Consider the following 26,471-nt stretch of genomic DNA (forward strand, 5'->3'; position numbering starts at 1 on the left):
CTCTTCACCTACGACTGCACGCCTGTACATGGTTCTAATACCATTATCAAGTTTGCGGACGACACAACGGTGGTTGGCCTCATCAGCAACAACAATGAGACGGCATACAGAGAAGAGGTTCAGCATCTGGCAGAGTGGTGCGCCGCCAACAACCTGGCTCTCAACACCAAGAAGACCAAAGAGCTCATTGTGGACTTCAGGAATAAGAGTGGCACACCCACCCCATCCTTATCGATGGGACGGAGGTTGAGCGTGTCACCAGCTTCAAGTTCCTGGGGGTCCACATCTCCTCGAGGATCTCTCTTGGTCTCTCAACACTTCAACCCTGGTCAAGAAGGCACACCAGCGCCTCTTCTTCCTGAGGAGGCTGAAGAAGGCCCATCTTTCTCCTCAGATCCTGGTGAACTTCTATCACTGCACCATCGAGAGCATCCTCACCAACTGTATCTCAGTATGGTATGGCAGCTGCTCTGTTGCAGAACGGAAGTCACTCCAGAGGGTGGTGAAAACCGCCCAACGCATCATAGGTTCGCCACTCCCCTCCATTGAGACTATCCAGAGCAAGAGGTGCCTGCGGAGGGCGCGCAGTATTGTCAAGGACAGCTCTCATCCCAGCCACAGACTGTTTGAACTCCTCCCATCCGGGAGGCGCTACAGGGTGCTCCGTTCCCGGACGAGCAGGTCCCCCCCCCACGACACACATGCACACACAGAGACTGTGGACTGCCACACACACACACAGTGACTGCAGGCTACCACGCAAACCCCCCTTTGCCCCCCTTCAGCCACTGAAGCTCGCACTGAACTGTTAGTACTGTATTGCATTTATTCACTTTATTCACTGAATTCACTTTACATATGCACATACTCTGCACTGAACTGTTAGTACTGTATTGCATTTATTCACTTTATTCACTGAATTCAGTTTACATACACACATACTCTGCACTTTAACCACTTTTACTGCTGTTTTGCACTTCTGGTTGGATGCTAACTGCATTTCGTTGTCTTAGTACCTGTACTTTGTGCAATGACAATAAAGTTGAATCTAATCTAATCTAAAATCTAATAAAATTTTGCTACCACTGATGAAATTCAAAGTGTTAAAATGCACTTTCTTTCTGTGTGATGGCTTTAATTTCCTGAAGATAGGGAGATTTACTATGTATCCCCCTCAGCAGCTTCTGAAGATTTTCGTCTGGCACTTCAAAGGACAGACGAGCATCCTGTTTGTGCTCAAAGTCCTTAACTAACTTAATAAGGCTGACCAGGTCAAGGTAATGGGTTCTTTGCAGCCTGGTCAGCTTGGATAAAAAAAGACAACACAGGAGACACAAGGAAAAAACAATTAATGTTCGGTATGCCATGAAATCTGGTACTTCCAAGATTTTACCTCTCTGTTGGCGCCTCTCTTGAAAGTCATAATTGTCACAGTGTCTTTGCTGTCTGTCCCAAACTTAGCCACCTCAGAAAAGCAGTTCCTCAACCCAAAGCGCTAACACCGGCATTCACTGACCTTCCTGTGTAGCAGGCCACAGTGATTTTCCGCTGATTTGTCCTGTTCTGGGATACAATTAGAGTGAAGATGTGGTGAAATGGGCTCACAGCCTAACTGGCAAATGCTGTTCATGTCCTAATGAACTTGTGCTGATTTTTGAAGACATCATTTTTGTTTTGAATTTAAAAGAGCATGGACTGCTACATTATAAATTGCATTTTACGAGACAAAAACCAGACAGACAGAAACAAACTGAAGCTTAGCTGTTACCCAACATTATTTTGCATATATACTGTTATTGTCACAGACTGAGCTGCCCACTGGGTGCTGTAAAGCAGTGCTGCCTACACTTCTAACCTCTCACAGCCCTGTCAAGTAAACTGAAGTATTCATCTGAGCATTTACTTGCTGAGCATCTTATTCTTGGATAAGAACACAATAATAAAGATAGTACACTTTCAAATAAGCTAAAGTTATTGTTTCACATGTGTTATTTTTACATTCAACCTTGACCATGATGTAACGCTATTGTACATTTGTAAATTGTGTTACTATATTTTTCTTGTACAACTAAACTAACTGTTTATGTGGGTTTGGTCAGGTCTCAACCACTAATTAGTATGAAGCCTTTATTTGTTACTCATAGCTGAAAGTGAACACTTGAAGTGTAGCAGACTATGCATTTTGGGGGAAACTGAGAAGCAAATGTAAGCGTGTCAATATCTCCGCAAAGAGGGAAGTTCAACCAACATAAAGATCGACGCGGAATTTTCTGTCTCAGAAGCCGTAAAATGTAAAAGCAATTGCTTCACAAGGTAGGAATAGATAATAGTTAGATGAAAGAGCAAACAAACAAACAGAAGAAAAAGACTAACACACAAGGATGATGCCCAAGTACTATGAAAAGACTGAAAGGGACAGCTGCTACTGTCCATGAACCTTAATTGGTCCCGAATATAAAATCAACACTTAAACACAATCCCTTTCTAGTAAATGCAGTGGAGGTAAACAAAGGGAATGGTTGTGAACATGGAGAATGATGGTTGTCAGAGAATTAAATCAGGAATTTACATGGACTCGTGTGGAAACGTTTTAGTCAAACACTTTTTTCAAAAGATAATGACGCGGATGGGAAGCAAGAAGTCATTTTTTTCTTTTTTTTCAACTAATGTGACTCAGCAAATGCTCAGAGATACAGTAAAAACTTGTTCATCCGTGTGAGTCAGAAAACAAAGAAATGTCTAAATTTGACTTCTCAACACTGTTTTTATGAAAGCTCAGATAATCTGACTCACATTTGATTCAGGAACTGGGCAAAGTAGGGATGGAGGTGTAATTATGATGACAACAGATTGTGTTACAAGTAACGTGCTGAAGGTAGGCTGCCAATTACATCTTGTGTTATAGAAAATCTGGCTGTGCTATGAGGCCTCAGGGCATCTGTGATCACTTGAATAGTCACAGATTTTCTTAATTAGATTGCTTCAAGGAATGTTTGTTTTTTTTCAACTAGTTGTGGTGTGTTTAAACAATTCGAGTTTAACTTGATTATTTCAAGTTAACTGGCAAAGCTGGGGTTTCCCGCACAGAGACGCTAGTGGCTTATTTGGATTAAAGGCCAAATCAACTGTGGGAACATTTTCTGGCTAATGACATTCCATCAGCAGTTTTTTTTTCTTTTTTCTTCAGCAGTTAAAACGAAAACAAAGATTCTTCAAGTAGTCACAACAGACTGACGACATTTCTGCAACATTTTACTGTATACAAAGAACTAAGTTTCCTCAAGGTGTCCAGTATCAAGTAGCCTCTTGGGCTCCATATCCGTTGGCTCCCAACCACACACGCGCGCGCGCGCACACACACGTGAAGAATGAACAAATCTAAAATTATCCAAAGCAGTTATTTTTAACTATTTATTTTCTACAGAAATATATAACCACTTACTGAACACATGTCAGACAACTGATTCATAATGACTGTGCTCTGGTGATAAAACCAGACCCTGCTCAGCTATGACAGGAGATATGACCTATCCGGGTTGCCGTAGTAATGAAAAGCTGTGGCACTCCTCCTCAATGAACGTTGGAAAGATGGCGACGGCATACGCACAAGCTACAGTCAACTGTGCCGGCGGATAGAAAGTGCTTTAAGGAGGCAAAAATCCACCTTCCTTGCAAAGGTTTACTAGTGCAAAGCCAGTCTGATATCGACTAGACATGGTACAGTCCATGCACGGCTAGGAAGAAGAAGCCACTGTCTATCTATGGAGCCTCCGGATCGCAACAAGCCCAGCAGGTATGCGAATCTGTTGAACAGACGCTACACCATCAGGACCTCGCTTTGCCAAATAGGGAGCCGCAGTCCGCTCTATGGGACCGCTTGCGCACCCCTAAGAAATCGACTTCCTGTCAAATAGTGGTTCGCGTGCAGTTAATGCATTTGCAACAGTGGAGTTGTAAACTTTTTGGGGCAACATTTTTCAGCGTCTTTTGCTGCAGATTTTCAATTCCCGACTGGTTCGTAGTATATATAAAGAAAGGCAAAATGCTCGCCAAATGATAAGGTAACATAACGAATAGATACCAACTGCTGTAACAGTACAACATGTCAGGGAACAGCTAGCTAACATCTTGTCGTAGCTGTCGCTTGTCAGTTTATTGTTCACCCGCGACTTCGCTAGCACAGATTGGCGGAGCTGAACTCTGACTAGTTTTGCAAAGTGGGCCTGTGAGGTGGATTTGGAGATACGTTCTTAGTTATTTAAGCTCTGCAGACTGTGCATTTTATCATAACAGCGACACCCCCCCAAAAAAAAACTTCGCTGGTTTTAGCTAGCTTGTTGCTCCACTGTTACTGTTAATCTCTTCGCCAGACTTGCTGACCGTGATGTTCATGTACTGTGCAGCTTTTACACTCTGTGACTTTATTTTATTTATTCGGTTCATAATTGCTTTTGCATATGTGACGAAATGTTGCAAATATGCGCTGCAGCGGGTGTCTGAGTAATCTGTAGTGAGTTTGCATTGCTCAGATTTCAAAGTTGTTGGACATCTGTGCATTCTCACCGGAGAATTCATGCAGACATTACAAAGTATTTTGTCGTAAATGCGTCTCTTGTGTCTTGTAATGGAAATGCTGCAGTGTTTGCCCCTGACCGCTGGCGACAGACCCTCAGGAATCTTCTGTTATGTCTTTCCCTCTCCTCCTCTGTTCCTGACAAGCACTTGTTTGTCTGCAGAGCGAACAACTTCGAGGGCATTTATCACGCTGGATCAGGTCTCGTCGTTTACGGCAATCCTGGTTTAGAGCAAGTAGACGGCCTTTTTTGGTCGGTTGTTTCTCTAATGACCGAGTACCAGAGGCCAGTTGTTATTACCTCTTGTGGCCACTCACTTGAAGAGGATACACAAACAGCTTGCATGATTGTGCAATACTGGCCCTGTTCATGTTATTGCTGCCCGACACAGTTACATAAAGAACAATGATGATCCATCGCTCATTCGCTTGCTGCTTTCATACCAATGTTTGGAGTTAGGAGTTTTGGAATGTGATTCTGCAGCTCGTCCTATAGCAAGATCAAATGAATTATTTGCAATGTTTTGCCAGTCGCCATTATTCTTCTTGTTACATCTCTGGTAATATGAAACATAGAAGATTTGCTACAGTAAGTGGTCGAAGCTGCAGGGTTTGTTCTATTTAAAGTGCAGACCTCTGCAGGTAGACAGCATTTTGAAACTGAAATGACAAGGCTCACAGTATGCAAAAACAAGTGCTAAGGATCTCAGTGAGTTTCTACTTGTGTACGTAAGGTTAGTACAGAGTGACAAGTATGTTGAGAAAGATGAGTTATGTGCTCGCTTGGCAATTGAAGGCCATCTCTATCTTTGAAAGTACAGAGGTCCTTTGTCAATAATGTCTCATTCTTAGAGTCAGTCTGAAGACATTGTGGCTTACAGGCATTCCAGAGATTTCAGGATGTGGTGCACTGTGTGCAGTAGATTGCTGCCTGTAGCCCTGGAGGCACTAGTTCGGTAGAACTCATTAATCCCTGCATTTGCTAGCAGCACAGGCTGTAGAATACAGATGGACTGTCCTCTAGCATTTCCTAGCTGCTTCCTATCTCTGCCCACACCTGCTTCAGATGGAGACACTCATGCTCTCACATTCTGTCTCACTCGTCTGTCATTTCCTTTGAAACAATAGAATCTTTGTAACTACTAAATGGTAGCCACTGATGATACTGATATGATCGTGGAATATGGGGAGTCAAATAAAAGGGTGATTAAGTACTGCAGAGTTACGTGTTTGTATGCAGGATTCAGACATTTGTAATGTGCATTGCTGTAAATGAAAGTGAATAAAGGGTTTGTTATGAATACACAGTTTCAGATTGAGTTTCAAAGGTGGAGCAGACAGCTGCTGCCATTGCATTTATGATTCCAAAGGCATTAGGTGAACGACGGCACGGTCTACATTTATGTCATGTGACATGTAGCCTGAGCCTGCACTGGTACAGTAGGGTCTGTGCCTTTTCTTAGACTGGGGATGTTTTTAGTAGTTTGTAAGGCCAGCTGGTAAACACAGCAATGTCATACAGTGAAGGAGGCCGCTTACACCAACATGCATATGTGTCATATCTTGCCGAAGCAAACCTGTCTGTTGGACATATTTTGCACACTTGCACGGTCCACTCCTGCCAGTGTCGCACTGTTCCAGTTCATGGGTGTGGTCATGTACGTTGTGTTCATTGTTTCTGACTTCTGTCAGCCTATGATCCAAAAACTGATCTCTGCTGGAGCGCTGCCTGTTTATCACTATTTGACAGCAGGCCCGGGATTCAAATGGTTGAATACATGCGATGCACTTCTGTTGAGAAGTTGTTGTTTTGTTTTTTTTTTATTCGCATGGTCTCGGCAGTAAACTATGGGCTGAATATTGTTGCCAGCAGGCCCATCATTTTTACAGTGGTGGGTAATCAAGTATGTGTTTGGCTTACAGAGCCTCTTTAGTCTTGCAAGCGTGACCTAATTATAGAAAAGTGTGCCCTCACAAAACCTTGGTCACCTTCTCCTCCTTTTCCTCTCCTGAAAAAAAAAAAAAAAAAAAAAAAAAAAAAAAACTCTTTAGTTTGGGTATTGTGAGCAAGTGTGCTCACTAACCAGCTGTGTGGTATTCAGCTGTGGGCCTCACGGGCCACGTGTCACCGCTATACAATAGAGTGCCGCTTGCTGGTACAATAGTGTGGATGGTTGGTGTCAAAGGTCAGGCCCCCCTGACTCTGGCAGGCCTTAGTAGCACTGCCTCAGTCGCTATACAGAAAAGACTTTCGATTTTGTGCTGTTTATTATTCACTCAGTGTTGCTGCCTGGGGGCTCGAGCATTCCTCTGGCCTTTATTGGAGCCCCAATGAGCCATCAGATGAGCCATTGAGAGCAACCAGACACCATCTGCAGTGATAATTCACTAGTGGCAGTCAGCGGGGGCAGCTTGATGGCCATAATGTGGCTGTGGTTAATTTCAGGACACACAGGCCAGCAGCTTTCTCTGTGACGTATGTGGGTAGGTGTAGCACATGAAAAGACAAAGAATCCAGATGAAATTTCTTTTGCTGTGCAAAAGAATTTGCACCGGTTTTACTGCGACTGCACAATGTCTATTAGAAACGCCCCATGGTAACCTAACAAACAACCAACTCCGATGACGTCATTGGTTCCGCTTTCATTCCAGTGTGATTTAGTCATGCTGTTCTGCATAGACAAGCCTTTTTAAAACTTGGTCTTATTCCCTCGCATATGTGTGTACTATTTCTGTCCTAAGACACCCTGCAGCTATGCATGCATCTGAATCTTTAGAAACGATCGCTGTACCTGATCGTTGTTGTGATAGATGCAGCAAGACTTTGGCTGCAAACTGGCTTTTTGAAATATTTAGAAGCAGGGGTAGGTTTCTACATGGGCATGTTCTCTTTCTCTGAAACAATTTCTTTTTCATTGCAAAACCAAAGTGATTTAGTCCGTTTTGGTGATTAATGCCTCATTGTTGCACACAGAATAGCTTACTGGGCTCTCTTGTGCCTTCGGACTGAAAAGGACTGTTATATCGTTCTCTTGCAGAACAAGTGGCTTCACAATTTCTCATAATGAGCCCATAATGGAACCAGTATGCATTAATTGCACGGCTTGATTTGTGTTTTCAGGACTGTTGTGGGCGGATGGGTTGTGCTGTGGTGATTACCCTCACAGCGATTGACTGTTTAAAGGTAAAATGTGTCCGAGTTCAAACACTAATGTGTTCCCAAGAAATTCAAAACTAAAACTCAAGAAGGGCCTGATCATACTCAGCTGCAGATGTGCACTTGGGCAACTGTGAACATCACGGACGCATAGTTGTCAAAATCGATGTACTTGCTTGGAAATCCTTAAAAGATGCTGGGAGGTTGGCGTCTGTGAGGCTATTCAATGCCAGCAGTGTGTAACGAGTTAAATGTAAAATAGCGGGTGAGTTTATTAATGAAATTTGAAAAGGCTGAAGCATTATCTGGACTGTCCTCCTGAAATTCTGTTTCAGAGCACTCAGAGGGGGTAATGATTTTGTGTTTTGTGTGTTGCAGGCAAACTTTTCTATTTTATTTATTTATTTTTCAGCTTTGTTGAACAGAATTTTTTTTCTTACCTCTAAAGTACCGGCTTATTAAACAATCCATGCACTCTGGTGTGCACATGCAGAATTGGCAGCAGGTGTCTTGACTTGAATGTTCTACAGCTGTTCTCGGACTCATTGTGTGTGTGTGTGTGTGTGTGTGGAGTCAGTCAGAATTTGCTTTGGGGCAGATGGGCAATAGATTCGAGACTCTCTTTGTGGGCTATTGAAAAGCTTCAGCAACTGATTTCAAGATAAAGCCCCCTCCCTTCAACTCTCCCCAGGGAAAATGTTACAGCCTTGCTCCTTTCAACTTCATCCACAGACGTTAACAGGCACGTGTTGGGGAATGCCTTTCAGTCAGATGATCGATGGAGGGACTCATGGCGTCCTGCATAAGTATCACCCATTTCTTCCCCCTCCTTGCCTTTAACTCTCTTCTTTGGCAGGGTCAGACCATCCAACCTTAATCCTATTAAAAAGCCCTCAGAAAGGCATTAGGGAACAAAGCTCTTGACATCATAATCTGGAAAGGCGTGCCTCCTGCAGTCTTTGTTTTCTTTTCTCCTTTTTCCTTTTTTTTTTCCCCAGAAGGAAGTGTTTCAAGCGATTGTAGTGTTTCCTTTTTGCAGAACTGCAGCCAGCTTCTCTGGTATTTCATTGTCTGTAATGGACAGTTGTGTCATAATGTTGTGAAGCCACCATCATTTCCACTTCTTTATTGTTGCTCATGATGCACTGTAATGCCATGAAAATGGTATGTTGTTTTGCATTGTCAGTTTTCATCCAGTCTAAGACTTTCAGCTCTCAGGGGTGACAGAGTGCTCCTTGTGCAGCGTGGTTGATGACTTGGCAGTCATAATTAATGAGGGTGACGATGTCTCCCCCTCTGGTTGAGCTATTATCTTTACCACAGGTTATTATGTTGCATGTGGACAGCTTTGGTCATGCACAAGGGCGTTCCTGCTATACATTTTGGAAGCGGTGAGACACCAAAGGACCGACGACTCATCAGTTTGCTGAAGGCAGCAGCAGACATTAGGTCTAGTTGCAGTTTAGCAACCTGTTTGCCCTGCATTAGTGGAGATTTGCTGTGCTCTCTTTTGTGTGCAAACAATCCAGCACTGCTTGACCTCCTACACACATTTCTTAGGTTTCGTTTTTGGAATCACTGAAACACTGAACTTTTAGAATCTTTTCACGCTGAATGTGGTGCCTGTGAATATAAAAATCATGCAATTGTCTCTAATTTGTCTTCTCTGTATTTCCCTCAATATCCCTCAATTTTGACAGACAGGCCAAGCCAGTGGGAGATGCATCCCAACAGAACTTTGAGGTGGATGAATCCTGGGACTCTCCCAGTGAGGAAGGAGAGTCTCTCTATGGCACGTCACCTCCTTATAACCCCCGTCAGATGAAACGCGTGTCTGGCAAACATCAAAAGGGCAGCCAATCAAGGAGTTCTGGTCGGTCTCCAAACAAGGGTAAGTTAATAGATCAATTAGGCAGAGGAGTATATGGGAATCTTGCATTGCACTGACTTTTTGTCTGTTTACTTCAGCGGACGTCAGCCCATCTGCCCAGAGAGAGAGTCCCAAGCCAGTACAGACCCCTGAGGAGAACAGCTACAGGCAGGGCAAGAAGCAGAGGACCACACAGCGCTCTACCGAGAGAGACCAGAAGAAGACCTTTCATGCTGAAGCAGGAACTTTCATGCTGGATCCACTCTCAAAGTCGAGTCATTTTGGTACCCTTAACATGGATCCAAGGAAACATTACTTAAGCTTGGGCTGCAGCAGCTGCAAACTTCCTGTGACTATGCCCCACATGGCCCGTACTCATCGGCAAACCTCCAGGACGGACTGTCCCGCTGACCGCCTCAAGTTCTTTGAGACTCTACGACTCCTGCTCAAGCTCACATCTATGTCCTCCAAGAGGAAGGAGAAGGAGCAGAGAGGCTTAGAAAACATGGCCTTTATGGGTCACAACAACGAGGTGATTTGGTTAGAGCTGCAGGCGTGGCACGCGCGACGGTCCACCAGTGACCAAGACGTTTTTCTTTTCACTGCTCGCCGAGCTATCCCTGACATCATCAGTGAGGTGCTGCACTTTAAAGTCAACTATGACAGCCTGAGAGGGGCTCAGTGTTTAGAGTCTCAAACAATCCAGTGGGACTATGAAACTGTCCTAGATCCCGTCTATGGAGAGAAGAGCCACCTTCCTGTAGCAGAGACCAACCACTGTGGAGTAGATCCCTGGGGCTTTAACGCCTGCCCCTTGTCGGCAATGAATGCAGCAGAGCCACTGGGTTCTGGCGGTGATTGCAGGGAACACCTTCAACGGCAGCGGCTGGCCTTTGAGCAGGTCAAGCGCGTTATGGAACTTTTGGAGTCTGTTGAAGCGTTGTACCCTTCTTTGCAGGCCCTACAGAAAGACTATGAAAAGTATGCAGCCCGAGACTTTCAGGGCAGGGTGCAGGCACTCTGTCTGTGGCTTAATATCACCCAGGACCTTAACCAGAAGCTGCGTGTTATGGCCACTGTGTTGGGCCTCCATGATCTATCCCGCATCGGGTGGCCTGTCTTTGAGATACCTTCACCTCGCTGCTCCCGTGGAAATGAAGAAGAAGAGAATGAGGAAGATGAAGAGAACGGCTCAACAGCCACATTTACAGCTGAAAGTGATGGAGAGAACAGAGATGCTGTAGAAGAAGAGGAAATTGTAGCAGAGGAAGAGTTGTCACCCATCCTGACTCCTAAAGTTGCCAGATTGTTGTCAGAGGACGAGTTTCTCCCAACGGCTACTTTGGGAAATCCTGAAGTGACTGTAGGAGGAGATGTATTCTGCCCCACAGCCATTTACAGACCATTTGTGGATAAAGCTCTGAAACAGATGGGACTGCGTAAACTGATCCTTAGACTGCACAAACTGATGGACCGCTCTCTTCAGAGGGCCAGAGCAGCGCTGCTCCGACACACTGCCGCACTGGAGGTAAAACGGTTGCACCTTAAACTCCAGTTCACCATAATTTTGTGGTTGATGGTGATGTCATCAAGATAAAGAAAAACACGTGAAAAAGAGGGGGACAAAATGTATTAATGTCATGCTGTGGAACATTGTGCCAACCTGTTGTTATTTCATTATATCTTATTGACTCCATGGAAACCTTCAGGTTTAGTGCAGTGATGCCGAACTAGATTAAATATTTTAAGCAGATCCAGAGATGCATTTAATATCACCTACACTACTAATGCAAAGTGATCTGCCCCATTATCTTGTGCCGATTTCTGAGGGGGAAAAAAATACATCTGCAGTTTTCACGGTGCCAAATGCTGCAGTTCAATTACAGCAGTGAGATGGTACACTTTAGAGCAGATGGATAGAAGTGATGTCTGCAGCCTGGAGCCAGCAACACTGCTATTTTTACTGTTGCAAAAGTTAGTTATTTGAGAAGGCTATTAAGGAAACATCATTTCCAGAAGATTACACTGACGGGAACGTAGATGTCGGAAGTCTGAGCCCAGACAGTGTAAAAGGGAGGAAAAAAAGCCAATATTACGACATGATGGTTGTTTAGTTTATTTCAATAGATCATCAGCTCATCGGGGTGACTGTGGTGTGAGGATTTAGGCCATGAAAGACACCAGTAGTGTTGAGCTTATAAAAAGCTTAATAAGTTTGAATTTATTTTGAAATCAGATTTTGACCCTGTTCATGAAATGGATTCTTCTATGACTGCACAGACCTGCAGGTTCAGTGTTTTTCCTCTACCTGCAGTTTGCAGACTTTCCCGACCCTATGCTGTACAGTGACTACCTGCCCGAGCTGTCGCGCCATGTATCCTGCGGCGGTGCTGCTGATCCAGAACTAGGAGCAGACCAGGTGTCTTGGGAGGATCTGCTGAACATGGATCTCCCATCATTCCGGCCGGCGTTCCTCGTGCTATGCAGAGTCCTCCTCAACGTCATTCACGAATGCCTTAAACTGCGTCTTGAACAGAGGCCTGCTGGAGACCCTTCGCTGCTCAGTATCAAACAGGCAAGCGGCTGATGAAAGCCTTCCTTTTTAGTGTCGGTGCCTGTAAAGTTGAACTAGGTGCTTAAGCTTAGTCTGTTGTTTGAAGAATAAACTAAAATCTTGCGATTACCCATGGTTAACCTTTTAGTAGTGAGCTCTGCCCTTGAAGACTGTAACACATGGAATGGATGTATAACTTTTCTTACATGCATTGCCTGTGCTCTGCAGTTGGTGCGTGAGTGCAAAGAGGTTCTTAAGGGAGGTCTCCTGATGAAGCTGTATTACCAATTCATGCTGCGCGGAGTGGTAACTGATGCTCAAGGCTTACAAACAAATGCCAATATTGATGAGTTCGAAGAAGACCTCCACAAGATGCTGGTGGTAAGATTCCTAAACCGTCCCTCTTCTCCGCCTAAGCTTGCACAGTGTAAATAGGCAGATTAACCTTGTGTGTTTACGCTTAAGTTGTGTCTAAAAGATCGTGTGGTTCTGACATTTTCTGCTGTTTTGTAGGTTTACTTTGAGTATATGCACAGTTGGATTAAGATGCTGCAGCAGTTGCCTCAGGCCTCTCACAGCTTAAAGAACCTGTTAGAGGAAGAATGGCAGTTCACTAAGGTTATTACTCCGTACATCCGTGGAGGGGAGGCCCAGTCCGGGGAGCTTTTCTGGTGAGTGTACTTGAATATCACCTAGAATGTGCTCAGGATTTGACTGAACTAATAGTCCAATAGCAGGTGGACAAGTAAAAAGCGTATGGTACATGTTGATGCATCTGTTTTTTTGCAGTATTTTAATGTGATGAAAGTTTCATCTCAGCCAGTGGTTAGAAATGATATCAGAGGAAGCATAAGGTGCTTCTACATGATCAAAAGTGTTGCTATCAGAAGCATACCCAGCTTCATTATTTATGAGGGGAACTATAACAAAGATCGCTCAGTTTTGAAGAGGGCTTGAAAAAAGTCATTAGGATTATAAACTCGTTAATAAAATGAGTGTCAATTTGAGATGTAGAGTAATTATCTTGTATGCAGTCCGCCCTCCTTTTGCAGGTCAGATTTTAAGGTAAGGGGTGACCTACTTTACTCCACTCCACCCCTCTCCTCCAGGGTCAGCCTCTTCTGGGATCCTAATACCCCTTTAGGCAAATAATTACCATATAAGAGAGCGTGCAGTTATTAGCCTGAGAGCTAACACTATGACATGCCGTTATTTGACCAGCAATACTTACACTTCCTTCGTCTACACGTTCGGCCATTGATATTTGGCTCGTGTTGAATTGTCCCAGGTTGTTAAAACACCATCAGAATTCCTCTGTTCACTGTTGATCTATTCCTCTGTGCTGAATTTTAGCATGGATAAAGATGAACCAATATTCATGTGTTGTGATGTAAAAATGCTGTTGTAATCCATGACAAATGGGAAATCAACATTTCCAGCTTCCAACTGGGGAAAACTTTAACAACGGCAGTTAGAAGTTAGGTGTCTTTGTTCGTAAACAAATGATTAACTATTATTGGAGTGTTATAAGCTAAAGTGATCTATCTAACTAATTGATTTGTTATTTACAGCAAATCAGAAACTGGAGCCAAAGAGGTTTAAACTCACACTTCCAAGTAGCAGCGACTGCAGCACGATTTAAAGTTCAGGCTGCGTGACAATTTCAGGCTTGAGAATCGTATCCTGAGCGGAAGAGTGATGTAGAAATCGACTTCAAATCAGAACTGCTCGCTGAATGAGATCTTATCAGACCCAGTGGGCCCCAAACAAAGCCGTTCGACCTGTAATAATTTGATGGCATTATAGTAAAGATAATCAAATCTAGGCTACCAATGCACGCACACTTACACCCACATCCTTCCACTTCAAAACACTGAGCTGGATGCTAGAGAAATGCGCCCGCCTGTGTCAGGCCCATCTTCACGTGCTTGTTTTAGTTTGTTTGTGTCTCTGCGTGTGTGCTTGACTTGGCAGTTGTGTCCTGTGAGTAGTTAACAGTAAGTTGCCTTGAGAGCTTGTTATTGCTGACACAGCACTTTGAAGACTTGAACTGACTGCTCATTAGAAAGGAATGCATTGGAAGACACGGGAAGCTATGTGACGATTACGCTGAACAACAGTAAAGTCAAATGAAAACACTGTATTTTACACTTTTGCCACACAGAAGTTTATCAGCTCATTGAATGAGTTGTCTAACCTGTATAACTTTAGTTGTTTATTATCATTTCAATGAAACTTAAAGAGTATTCTTGTCTTTGCAGCAACATTGCAGGGATGCTGCTCGAGTCCACCGGAGAATTTCTGGACGCTGGCTTGCAGAAAAGTGGCAAAAAATTCTGGGAAAGTGCAGATGACAGCGCCCCCTCGGATGAGATCAGGTAGGGAGGGCGACGGAAACCGAAAGATTCAAGCTGGTGTTCGCCATCTTAACTCTGCGGGGGTGGTTTAAACGCTGAACCTTTTGAATTTTCCAGGCGGTCAGTTATCGAGACCAGCCGGTCACTAAAAGAGTTGTTCCACGAGGCCAGGGAGCGAGCATCCAAGGCGCTCGGGTTTGCTAAAATGCTCCGCAAGGTGAGAGGCATGAGTGAACAAGATTTATTTATTTTTTTTCTTTTCATCCCACTTGAAACAGAAAGCCACAATTGTACCAACTTTGCAGTTTATCTATGACCCGTTTCCTCTGTTCACTGACAAACTGGGACTGTGTGCTCTGAGACAAACTTTGTTTGCGTACCTCTCTGCAGGACTTGGAAGTTGCTGCAGATTTCCGTATAACTAGTGGGGTGACCTGTCTCCTGGAGGCACTGAAAAAGAGAAACTATGTCAAGGTGGGCTTTATTTTTTCACTTTTTAATCTTTTCAATGTCAGATTTTTTCCTCTTTATCCTCAGGTCATTTTTGCAACTATTCAACCTCCTTATTTTTTCCCCCCAGGTTCAGATTCCCGGCTTGGATGAACTCCAAGTTTTTGTTCCGTTTGGCCTGATGGATCAGCGGGCGCTCATACTACAGCTTCTTAATGCTGCTGCTGGCAAAGACTGCTCCAAAGAGCCTGATGAAATAGTTGAGGATGATGCCTACCTGCTCATTAGCAAACACCGAGCAGGCGATTCCACTACTGATTCTAAGTGGGCTCAGTGGGACGGAGAGCTTCTCAAACTGGTCCCACAAATGGAAACTGTTGACACTTTAAGGGCCATGAAGGTGTGGCACTTTTTACTGTTGTCATTATTGTTTTAAAGGATTTCGTGTGTGTTTAAAAGCCTATCCACTGGTCACATTCAGGTGGAGAACATGCTGTTGATAGTGATGCAGTCGGCTCACCTGGTGACCCAGCGAAAGGCCTTTCAGCAGTCCATGGAGGATGTGCTTACCCTTAACCGGGAGCAGACATCGAGTCAGCCTCTCATTGCAAGCGCTCTGGAGGATCTCAAGGTACTTGCATAATCACATGCCATGCTGCTGCAGAGAGAGTTTCGTATATCTGTCCTACTTTCAGAAGTATTTTTATTTCAGTTGTTATTATTATCTCTGAATTTCCATTCTATGTTAACTTCACGTGACTCATTGAGAAACTTTCAGGCCAAATGTTTGAGGTCTTGGCTTAAGCGAAGTCACTAAACTTAAAAAATCTGTTTCAATGAAAGCTGCAAAAAGAGAACAGAATTCTCACAAGATGCTATCTTTGTTAGTTTTGAAGCTTTCATCAGAGGCTTTCTGCTGACCTTTTCGTGGCATGAGATAGTGATAACCAAAACAGTCTTTTGCCTTATTTGTCCCTTTATTTTTCTCTCCACTTATAGAACAAAGCCTTACAGCTGTGCATTAAGATAAGCACGGCCATCGACCGGGTGGAATGCATGTTCACCACAGAGTTTGAGGCAGAGGTGGATGAATCCGAGTCAGCCACTCTGCATCAGTACTACAGGGAGGCAATGATACAGGGCTACAATTTTGCCTTTGAGGTAAAAGCCAGCAACAATTAAGTGTGACACCATATGCGTTTTAAGAAATATTATGCCATAGTCTTACATGTATCAATACATATCCTTGTTTTTTTTTTTTTTTTTTAAAGTACCACAAGGAGGTGGTGCGTCTGATGTCAGGGGAGTTCAGGCAGAGGATCGGGGAGCGCTACATTGCCTTTGCCCGCAAATGGATGACTTATGTCCTGACCAAATGTGAGAGCGGCAGAGGGACTAAGCCCAGGTGAGACCTCGCCTCCTATCAACGAGCACTCGCTTTTATAGATAATTCCCTTGGCTTTCTTTTTGGCTTTGGTGGGTTGCAGGATCTGTCAGCTACTGTGGTGTTCACTGCCTTTGATTTAAAGTAAATACCGGCAGCTTTGGTATGAGGGTTTTCAAACCCAAACAGGAAGAAGGTTTTATTAATTCCAGCTGTTTGGTGTGTGTAGTAATCAGATGTTTGACTCAAAAGCTATTTTATTTACAACTGTAAGCTATTCCTTAATAGTTTGATTAAACAGTGAATGGGTCTGCAGTGTGGTATGTTCAACATGCGATTAAACAAAGTTCTCGGTGCAAGTGAAACAGGTCGTCTGGAGGTTGCAAAAACAAATCCATTAGAAATAGATAGCATGTACATTAGGAGTGGGTTTGGTACACTGGCATTAAGAAAGCATACTTTTGTGTGGCAACATAAAAATGGATGGAGGTCCACAGATGACAGAAGTGGTGGATCAAAGCAGGATGCAACCAAATGCAGAAAAGTTGATTTGAGAGTGCTTCATGACACAGCAGCCATGTTCTGCAATTGTTAACGCAGTCACCAGATCTCAACCTGTTCCAGCTGCAGTTCACTTGCTGAAAATGAGACGAAAGAGGACAAAAAGCAAACAATAATTTTAAGTGGACCGCAGTAAAGGTCTGGCAAGACATCACAAATTCATTGCCTACAGATCATTCTAAACAAAGTATCAGAAATGAACATATCACTTATGGTCATCTTCTCCCGTTTAATTACATTTTAGCCCCAGAAAATAAGGGATTATGCATGAAATTGCCTTTTGAATTATATATTTGTTAACCTCTTGAAGTAAAACTCAATCTTTAACTGTTCAGCTGCAGTCTATTTGTCTTCTTTGTCAGAAGCTTACAGGCTTCCATGATAACACCGTACTTGAACGATGAATATAGCATTTAGATATAACGTTATGTAATAGAGTGAAGCCAGCCAGTAGTTACCTGAGATTCTGGTTGCATAACCGGTACAATTTTTATTTCTAATTCTATGACAGATATGCAAAATGGGAGAAAAAAAAAGAGAAAAATAAGCACAGTCAGTTGTCATAGTGATCATGTTTGAAATTTGGAATGTTGCCCAGAAAAAAATCAATAATACTTCTATATAAGCTTTGATGCTTTGGTCAAAGACGAAAGATGAAATCACAGTTATGGGGATTGTTTTTTTTAGTTTTTGTTTTTTTCTCGCCCCTGCACCTTTAAGGTTTTTAAGTTGTTTCCAATGAGGAGACGACATGTGGCCACATGTGGCCACCTTCAGGAAAAGTGCTGCACCCAGCCTCTTTTGTATTTTCTGCTTTTTTTTGTGTAGCTGCTCTGAGGGCTCCAAATTGGAAGATCTCTGAGCTTTTCAGAAAGACATTGATGTTGCACGGCTGCTTTTTTTTTTCTTTTTTCAAACAACCAATCACATGAGCAGAAACTGTCATGCCTGGAAAAGTAATAACTGGTCCTCGCTGTTTCTGTTGTCCGTTACATGTCGGATAAAAAATGAACCGATAAATGGATGAATGCAATGATTAAGAATAAAATAATCTGTGGGAGCCGATCGGAGCTAAATATTTCTGGCAATAAGATTAATATTTATTAAAAAACATTTTGCTAAAGGGAAAACGTCCCCCAGCCTGTCCCGTAAGTGAAAGCAGATCACCCAGACTCTGCAGAGCCAGTCTCCCTGAATGTTGCTCTCATTGCATAGACAATCATCTGAATGAAGCCCTATGGCTTGTTTAACATTAAAACACTGTCCTTGTGTTTAACTTCCACAGATGGGCGACTCAGGGTTTTGACTTTCTTCAGGCTATTGAACCTGCCTTCATTTCTGCATTACCAGAGGACGACTTCCTTGTAAAACTACCCGTTTTCTTTCTTTATTTCTTTGTTTTCTGCAAGTTGCACAATGAGCATGCTTGGATTGTGACCTTTCTATTAAAGAAATGCTTTTGTTTTTGCAGAATTTACAAGCCTTGATGAATGAATGTATCGGACATGTGATTGGGAAACCTCATAGCCCAGTTACTGGCCTATACATCGGTAAGATACTCTCCAGGTCTGGAGTTCAGGATTGATTTCAGCTTAAATTCCGTTGCAGGCTCAACTGCTCGTGCATAACTGCTCTAAGGTTCCCGTTTGTAGAAGATGTGACTTTATTAAACTTTGGTCTTTTCCTTTCCAGCACCCAGAAATAATCCTCGTCCTGTGAAGGTTCCTGCCCCTGTTCGCTGCCATAGTGACCCACCAAACCCTAATTTGTTCATTCCTAATGCTGAGGGTTTCAGGTAAGTCACTGCATTTCAGGTTTGTTACAGCAATCTGTGGTATTTAAATTTTCATACTGCATGGCTTTGCTCTTCTACTGGTTTGCTCTTAAAATAAACATATGCATGGTTCTGCGTGCATATGCGTCTATACATTAGCGGGTTCACTCTTTTTTTTTTTTCTTTTCTTTTATTTACTTTTTCTCTTACTCGTTTAATGTCCATAGTGCGTGGAATGAGTGTTGCGCGTCTGTCTGTCTCTCAACCAGCCACCCAGTCACACACACATCCAATGCAATCCAACTCTCCTCCCAACCCAGCGCTCCTCAGTTTCTTTTTTCACCACACAGCTCTCGAAGTCTCCCCTGCGATCTCCGGAACCAGCTGTTCCCCAACGGCCCTCGCCCTGTCCCTCAGGGCCCGGGGGAACACAGCCACACCAAAGCACCCGGCAGCAGTCCCAGTGATGTCAGGTAGCCTTGCCCGAAGTAGAAACTCTGACCAAAAATGTCCAAAAATTTGAAACGCTGGTAAAAAAATGCAAACCATTGCTAATTTCTTGTGAAGCTTCTGCATATAAGAGGGAATTCCTCATGTTGAGATCTGAAAAAGTGTCACCGGAAACGGGGCATTTTCATCTGTGCTGCCATAGAGACGAGTAAAAAGTGAGTTAAAGCTTTGTAAAGCATTTAAATGTTTCATTTGGGCACAACACAGATTTGCATCTAGTGTTAATCTTTTGTAGTTGTGTATGTTTGGGCTTATGGTTTAAATTTCCAAGTCTCCGATGCTGCATCTACAGCATGGCTTTTGTGACATAGAATTATTATCATAGCTTGCTACAAGAGGCCTCTAAGATTTTATTTGCATGGATTTGATGTCTGCCACAAAAGACATGATTGAACTTCAAAATTCACCAAAAAAAAAAGCCATTTTGAGCCCTCGTTGTTTGAATGAAGCTTTTAGGAGCCCTGTGCAATGTTTCCAAACCTGGAAAAGGGTTGATTTTAAGGGAAAGAAACACCTTGCAGTGCTGTTATTGGTCATGGAAGAGCCAGTGGTTGTTGGGCATGGTTGATGTGAAAATGAGCTCTATCGTAGTGAAAGAGTGGGACGTGATCTTCTGCTTTTTAGGGCTGTTTACATCAGCCTTGCTTTGATGCTGGTGATTCACTGCTATTTGGCTTTCTGGTGTGTTTGTGTGTAGTATTGAAACTTGTACTCTGGTAGATCTAACACTGTGTGAATGATTGCTGCATGCTGAGCTGTTAATGGATTTCAAAAGGTACTCTCTAAATCGACTAAGTCTTTGCTTCTCGTTAAATGGCCGATGTGTTCTGTTTTTTTTTCTCTTCCTGATATCATGATGCGACCTTGCGCTGGAATCAATTTAACACATTTTTCCTTTTTTTTCCTAAATGTATTTTCAGTGGTCTAAAGATTAATACAGAACTTTAAGAAAAGCTTTGAAAAAGCTTAAATATATCGTAGATTTTCTTTCCTCTGTTGAGCTTTTCTTTAACTCTGATCAGCCTCCTCGTCTCATACCTCCACATCATGTTTCTGTCGCTGCTGTGCTTCACCTTTGAGACCAGTGCCGGGTTTCCTTCAGGCATGAGTCCCAGAAATGATTTTCTTTGAAAACCTTTCATGAAAAGAGGCTTTGGTCTGGGCTCCCTGCTCTGAAACTCAGACCGGTGGACTCTCTCTCTCACGTGTGGACGTTGAAGTTCCATCTTCACACTGGACTGATTTAAATTTTTTTTATTCTATTATTTTTTTCCCCACAGGTTTGAGCATTGTCCTGTGTCTGAGCTCTACGGGCATTTTGTTTCTCCAACCTCAAGACTTGTTTAATCCTCTAACGTCAGCTTTAAAAAATGATCTCAAGTATCTGTTGATGCAGGGAAAAACAAGTTTCAATGATTATTTTGAAGGATTTCAATGCCTTGAGTCCTCTGTGTAGAAGCAGAAGATGGGAAATGTTTCTTTCTCACATGGCATCTCAACTTAAAGATGATTTAATTTCTTTTCCCGTGTTTTGTTGGTGCTTTTAGAGTAACAGAGTCCTGTATTTTTGTTTTAAATGTAAAAGAGATCTGATCATTTTAACGAGTGCATCTCTAATATTCAAAGAAAACCTTCCCAGACAGAAACAAACCATCTGGTTCAGTTGTCTTTTATCGTATCACAGTGTTGCATTAGTGTCTTTTTTTCTTTTTGTCTTTGCAGGGGATCCAGTTTCCATGAAAATGACCGGCTGTCATCAGTTGCAGCAGAGTTGAATTTCAAATCCCTGAGTCGCCACTCCAGCCCCACCGAGGACAAAGAAGGTGGGCACATTCAGCGATCTGCAGAGCGGTTAGATATGCCTTGCTTAATGACCTTCTTTGCCTGACTTTTTATGTGGATTACTTTGTTCAGAACCTTCATATCCAAAGGGAGACCCGAACAGCGCCGCACGCCGTAGCTGGGAGCTTCGCACCTTCATCAGTCAGTCCAAGGGTGAGTTTCCTAAATGATGAGGCGTCTTACACTGACCCCATACGATACGAATGTCTTTCTGACTGACTCGATTTCTCGTCCCCTTTCTTTTGTAGACACAGCAGCACGGCAAAGCCCCATGGAGGCCGTCCGTCACTCCATTCGCAAGTTCGAGGAGAAACGATACGGAATGATGAAGCAGCGCAACATCATCGGTCAAGTGTGCCACACACCCAAATCCTACGACAATGTAATGCATGTCGGGCTCAGGAAGGTGACTTTCAAATGGCAGAGGGGCAATAAGATAGGTACGCCTGCATGGTGACTATTGAGGTTATGATTGGCTTTCCTCAGCACGCGTGCAGGTGGTGATGTCATGTTTGTGTGCTTGATGTCAGGTGAGGGCCAGTATGGGAAGGTGTACACCTGCATCAATGTGGACACTGGAGAACTAATGGCAATGAAGGAGGTATGCTGCAAAGTTTACAGAGTTCACTTGTTTCTTAAGGAGAAATCACCGAAGGTGCGCGCAGTAAGGCTTTTATTTTTCTTTCATATAGATCCGATTCCAGCCGAATGATCACAAAACCATCAAAGAGACTGCAGATGAGCTGAAAATATTTGAAGGCATTAAACACCCAAACCTGGTGCGGTACTTTGGAGTGGAGCTCCATCGGGTAAGAAGCTCCCGTATAAGCATCGATTCGGGTAACGCGGGCTGCAAACTGGAGGGGTTTAGTATAAATGTGCACGTGCTCACCTGCAGGAGGAGATGTACATCTTCATGGAGTACTGCGATGAGGGCACTCTGGAGGAGGTGTCCAGACTGGGGCTCCAGGAACACGTCATCAGGCTTTACAGTAAACAGATCACTACAGCCATCAACGTCCTCCACGAACACGGCATCGTCCACCGCGACATCAAGGGTCGGTTTCAAGTGCTCCTTTTTAAACGGACGTGCAGAAAATTCCGAAAGCCGTCGGCGGACGTTAACTTGCTTTTCTCATATTGTCCGTTTGTATCAGGAGCCAACATCTTCTTGACTTCATCAGGCTTGATTAAGCTGGGGGACTTTGGCTGCTCGGTTAAGTTGAGGAACAACACTCAGACCATGCCTGGGGAGGTGAACAGCACACTGGGAACAGCTGGTAAGAAATTGAATCTGGTGTCAGGATTGCACCCACGACCTTTTGGGGTATTTGATTTTATTCTACTGGTCATTCGGTCTCCCTCATACACTATGATGTGCGCAGCGGCATTGGTCTTCATGTTGATTAAAATCTTTTGTTCTTTGTTGAAGAATTGGATCCAGTCTTTGTACATTTTCTGCATGCCATTTCAGCCTTTTTCTGTTTTACTACCAGACACTTTTTCCATTGATCTTACATGTGCATTCAAAACAAACCTGCTTCCGTGCCACATTATGTGATCTTGTTATTTCCGGTAATGATACCTTCTTGGATTGTAATTGTTGGTTACTTGTACCAACATTTTCTAGCATACATGGCACCTGAAGTCATTACAAGGGCAAAGGGGGAAGGTCATGGGCGAGCAGCGGACATCTGGAGTCTGGGCTGTGTCCTTATTGAGATGGTGACTGGAAAGGTAAGAAGCGATGGAAAAGATGTTTCCTGTCCGAACACACGAGACAAAAACACCAGGCGTTTTTACCTTAATCGTAGATCAAGGAAAGGAGAAAACAGGTTGAACTTGAGTTTTTGTAGTTTCGTTGTTGTTTTAATTCCAAAGAAGATAAACTGTAGATAAAATGGGCCTTCTGCTCGCAGTTTGTATGTCATGACCACAGTTGAGTGAACATTTCTGTTCCATTTGCTTACGAAAGCCCCATTTTTGGCTACAAGTTTCCGTTTCAGCACCCGTCAGGACCCGTTAATTGCAAAGCTGTCAGAGAAACATGGCTGTGGTTACTAAATGTAGTACGTTATTTTCACCCGCATGAATTAACATTTCAAGTATACATCCTCCTTTCTTTCCTCGAGAGGAAATTCGCCTGTAAAATGCAGAAATTAAAAAAAAAAAAACGCAAGGAAATGACTCACCGTTTTGCCTGTATTACCAACCTGCAGCGGCCGTGGCACGAGTACGAGCACAACTTCCAGATCATGTACAAAGTGGGCATGGGCCACAAACCCCCGATTCCTGAGAAGCTGAGCACAGAGGGGAAGGACTTCCTCGGTCACTGTCTGGAGAGTGAACCTAAACGTCGCTGGACAGCCAGTATGCTGCTGGACCACCCGTTTGTCAAGGTGAGCGGCGAACATTGTCTGTTTTTGTGTGTAACTAGAAAATAACTTGACTCTAAAGTTTGTCAAGCCAGAAAGTCCTCACTAGAGCTGCGACCTCTTGTCTGTTTCAGGTTTGCACAGATGAAGAGTGAATGCCACCTCTTTGGCTTTTACGTTTACAAACTGAAGCACTACTGTACATGCTGTTTGCAAAAGGAAACAGAACTGTGGACTCAGAGAAGAGGGAGATTTTAGCTGAAGGCACATGGAGTTAAACTGAGGAACTAATACAGTATCATTTCAGAGGACAACTGGATCTATGGATTATAGAATTGTTGTATCTTTATGTATCCATGGGCCCGTGGGAGGAGGGGCCAGGGTGGGACTGTACATATTGTAAGAATAGGATTGGCTTTAATTCATGTATAAACAATATTGTAAAGTTTAAGTAATTATTGCCACATTTATTTGTTCTAACTGGTGAAGAGATGTTTGAAAAGGCATTGAGGAATACGTTTTTTTTTTTTTAAGTTTGTTTTTAACAAATGGGAGGGAGAGGGTGGGCGAATACCTATAGCACTTTTAAAACTGTTTACCCAAGGGGACAGTTGAGTAGGGAAGGGGCAAATCTTATTTCAGTTGCCCTTCAAGACTGAAAAATATATGGTAAGTCTCGGTGAATGGAAGGAGGCACTGGGTTACCTTTTTATAAAACCAATACCATCCAAATAGTCAAGATACATTTATCAGTTATCATCCAGCAAGTGCAGGCTCAAGGAATGACTTTTTGTTAATGTGTTTTCTTTGCCTTTGCTGAGGAGCAAATGTCACGTTGGAGCTATGTTCACTTCCACTGGTCATCTGTGAAGAGCTGTCCATGTGACGGGAGCATAGCCAACTAAAGAGGAGAAACGGGGCCGACTCTCCCTCCCTGCTGCTGAGCGCAACACATCCACTCAACCAAACACACACACACACACACACACACACTGGCACACGCCACAACTTCTGGTCCTCTGCTGCTCTTACAGTGTTTACTATGTAAAAACAATATTAATAAACCAATCTTCTTCTTTTTTTTTTTCTTTTTTAAAAAAAATAATTTGCTTATTTGTCTTTCACCATTCAAGATGTTTATTGTAAACTCTAGCATCCCGTACATTTTGCCACGTTTTTTCCAAAAGTGGAACACTTCCATCCGTTTTAGGGCATGCTGAGCAGAAAACGTCAAATTCTCAGCAGCGCTCGGAGAGAGCAGACGATGAAATGTGGCACGAGCGAATCGCAAAAAACTGACAAAAAAAAACGACAAAGTTTCCCCAAAGACGAAAAACATTTATTTATATATATATATATATATATATATATATATAAAATACTTGGTTTGTTTCTGTGTATGAAAAGTACAGAATGTAAAAAAAACTTGTATATACTTCTCACCTTACTTTGCATGAAGACATCATTTGCATGATGGACTGGTTTATAACATCATCCCGTCTTTCACTCAACACTGTGGACTTGCACTATAAGTCGAACCATTAACTGAAGTAGATGGAAGTTGAATTTGAATTCAAAAAAAATTTTACGCCGAGTTTTTGAGAAATAAAAACTAAGGGAAACAATATCAGACCCCACACTTCAGCCTCATCTTCTGGGATCAACAGGGGAAAAAGAGAAATTCAGAAGCTGCAGGATGCCAACCTTTCTGTTGAAGTTGCAAAACCTAACGTTTTAGAACAATCACTCCATCATGTGACACACCTGACTTAGTGAAAAGCGGTTCAGTTTCACACTCCCAGACACCCCCTATCAGCTCAAACCTGCTGTTTTCCTAAGGTGTGACACCAGCTCAGCCCTCACAAAGATGAACTGTTCAGGCGTCAAAACTCTGGCGACTGTTGCCGTCAAGTTGTAAGATATTTGAGATAAAGTGATGGATGTTTTTCTATTCTTATTGCTCTTCGGGAATAAATGCAGGCCTTTCTAAACGTGAACTCTGAATGCACTCTGCTGTGCCATCACAAAGGCTTTTTATACACCTGCGATAAACCGTCACCAACAGGACAAAAGTTTACTCCTCACTGTGCTCGCGACCGGAGTTATTTAGAGATGAAACCATTTACCACCGTGAGGGATTGCAGGAGACTCGGTTGAGAAAAATACTCGATGCTTATTGACAGTGTATTATTGACAAATGAAGGCCTTCAGCTGTGTAGTGCTTTCAAAATGAACAGGTTTGTGCACTCTACCCTGCCGACGCGTTTGAATTGTTAAATAATTAACCTGCATGCAAAGCTCTTTATGAGTCTTATGGCTCAATCTTTTTGCTTTAGCTTATACTTTAATTTGTGGTTTACTTTTAAACGTGGGGTTTTATAACTGAGTACTCATTTGATTTGGCACTTTAGCAATTACACGTGTGTTGCTCTCTTTTCACAGTCTGTCTGATTTGAGAAAGATTTTTTTTGCTCACTGAAGATGTTCTTTTAGTTCCTTCAGTGAGGTGTGACCAGATTTTGATGTGACGCATACAAATAAAACAAGGGAGGCCCCGCGTGAGCCCGTCAACCATTTAGTCATCTCAACGCACACTTGACTCATAACATTTCTCAACGAGTTACAGCAATAGAAGGGAAAACGCCATCTGATGTGGGTTTAATGAAAAACAGACTTTGGCTGCAAAAATCTGCACTGAAGATCAAAACAGCCGTGATTGTCCTCCACGGAATTACTGCTTTCTCACAACCCTCTGGCTTACTTGTCTCATATAAATTTACGGGATAACTTAACTAGTGCCTTTTCTGTTCGAGGATCCAAAAACAAAAAGTCAGGGCCAACACCGTGTGAGGCTTGAAGAATGCTAACACACCAGGGATGAGGAAAAACTCACTTAGTAGGAAATTAAACTGTAGCTTCTACTCCTTTTTTCCTGGATAGCTCTTTGTTCTCATCCACAGCTGCTTAATGTGTGATATATTATATGTATTCAGCACTTGAGCCACAACCACCCCGTTTTTTTTTTTTACTGTTGGTGTGTTTGATATGTAACAATGCAGCATAC

General features: G+C 43.0%; 1 protein-coding gene across 3 annotated transcripts; it reads left to right on the forward strand.

The window, feature by feature from the left end:
• Positions 1-3,565: 3,565 nt before the first annotated feature.
• map3k4 (mitogen-activated protein kinase kinase kinase 4) lies at positions 3,566-24,486 on the forward strand. 3 transcript variants are annotated; one of them, XM_072391158.1, is made up of 27 exons: positions 3,566-3,793; positions 9,431-9,621; positions 9,699-11,128; positions 11,915-12,175; positions 12,383-12,535; positions 12,668-12,825; positions 14,416-14,532; positions 14,629-14,728; positions 14,902-14,985; positions 15,092-15,361; positions 15,443-15,592; positions 15,961-16,122; positions 16,233-16,366; positions 18,192-18,270; positions 18,378-18,456; positions 18,599-18,701; positions 19,031-19,153; positions 20,913-21,013; positions 21,105-21,185; positions 21,281-21,472; positions 21,563-21,633; positions 21,725-21,841; positions 21,931-22,090; positions 22,190-22,312; positions 22,663-22,769; positions 23,252-23,431; positions 23,542-24,486. In XM_072391158.1, the coding sequence occupies exons 1-27, from the start codon at positions 3,762-3,764 to the stop codon at positions 23,560-23,562; spliced, it is 4,779 nt and encodes a 1,592-aa protein (XP_072247259.1). In that variant the 5' UTR covers positions 3,566-3,761; the 3' UTR covers positions 23,563-24,486. The 3 variants fall into 3 exon arrangements, with proteins under 3 accessions (XP_072247259.1, XP_072247261.1, XP_072247260.1); XM_072391159.1 differs by lacking the exon at positions 3,566-3,793 and adding an exon at positions 3,918-4,061; XM_072391160.1 differs by lacking the exon at positions 19,031-19,153.
• Positions 24,487-26,471: the final 1,985 nt, after the last annotated feature.

This window comes from Leuresthes tenuis, unplaced genomic scaffold, assembly GCF_036924035.1.
Source record: "Leuresthes tenuis unplaced genomic scaffold, fLeuTen1.0.hap1 SCAF_8, whole genome shotgun sequence".
NCBI lineage: Eukaryota > Metazoa > Chordata > Actinopteri > Atheriniformes > Atherinopsidae > Leuresthes > Leuresthes tenuis.

Excerpts from the sequence above, each read along its gene's own strand:
- map3k4 (XM_072391158.1), top strand. The coding sequence starts at position 3,762 with ATGGAGCCTCCGGATCGCAACAAGCCCAGCAG. Across the intron at positions 14,533-14,628 it reads GCCCCCTCGGATGAGATCAG|GCGGTCAGTTATCGAGACCA; the intron begins GTAGGGAGGGCG and ends TGAATTTTCCAG. Across the intron at positions 21,014-21,104 it reads CCCCACCGAGGACAAAGAAG|AACCTTCATATCCAAAGGGA; the intron begins GTGGGCACATTC and ends TACTTTGTTCAG.